Genomic DNA, 883 nt, shown 5'->3' on the forward strand with positions numbered 1-883 from the left:
ACAGAAGTGAATAGAAATAGCGAGTTGTCTTACATTCGAGTCAAAGAAAATGCTCTCGGTACTGGACTCCTTCTTAGCATTAAAACGTGCCACATGAAAATTATATTTAATTTAGATTTAAGTAATGTAACTTTTTAGCGAAAACTAAACTTAACATCAAATTAAATCAAACCATAACTTCACAAATATCTCTATATGTTCGACATTTCCGCTTCTGAGTTTTTTTGGAGCATCATACATATATGCTCTCAGATCTTGAAGAAGTGGAGGAACTCGAATACGGAAGACCGATCTCTATAATATAAGAATAAAAAAATATTAATGACAATATATATGGAGTAAAAGATGAATTAACAAGTGACTTTGAAAAAGGAAAAAGAAAGTGTTCGAAAAGAAATAAATTATTTTGAATAATAATATCAAAATATTGAAAATAGAATAAACATTGTACAGAAATAAAATGATTTTTAGGACTAGACAACTTAAATTAGAAGATCAAATTAGAATAAATAATTTGATATTCTAGGGAATACAAAAAAAACAAGTAAAAGTCACTTTCATATTAAAAGGATTTTTTAAAGAAAACTCTGATTAATAAATTAATTTCAAACAGGAGGTTGTCAAGAAAGTAGAAAATTAAAGGGCCTATTGAATTGGCGAGAGAGAGATAATAGAAATTCACAAATGATTGTTAAGTTCCTAAATATGACGATGTATAAAATAAAATCACGAATGTGATTAAAACGAAAGCAAAATAATTAAACGAAAATGGTCAAAGATTACAAGTATATGTTTATGAAATTATAGTTATGAAAGAAGACAGAGAGTTTGTATTTGAATTTCGCGCAAAGCTACACGAGGGCTATCTGCGCTAGCCGTCCCT

General features: G+C 28.3%; 1 protein-coding gene across 1 annotated transcript in view; it reads right to left on the bottom strand.

Annotated features, from left to right (window-relative positions):
• Window positions 1–248: 248 nt before the first annotated feature.
• LOC111087310 overlaps window positions 249–883 on the bottom strand; it is a 69,513-nt gene continuing 68,878 nt past the window's right edge. Inside the window, exon 3 of the mRNA XM_022393536.1 lies at window positions 249–294. Within this exon, the coding sequence (XP_022249244.1) occupies window positions 249–294 (46 nt within the window). The remainder of the gene's footprint in view (window positions 295–883) is intronic.

This window comes from Limulus polyphemus, unplaced genomic scaffold (assembly GCF_000517525.1).
Source record: "Limulus polyphemus unplaced genomic scaffold, Limulus_polyphemus-2.1.2 Scaffold66, whole genome shotgun sequence".
In the NCBI taxonomy this organism is placed as follows: Eukaryota; Metazoa; Arthropoda; class Merostomata; order Xiphosura; family Limulidae; genus Limulus; species Limulus polyphemus.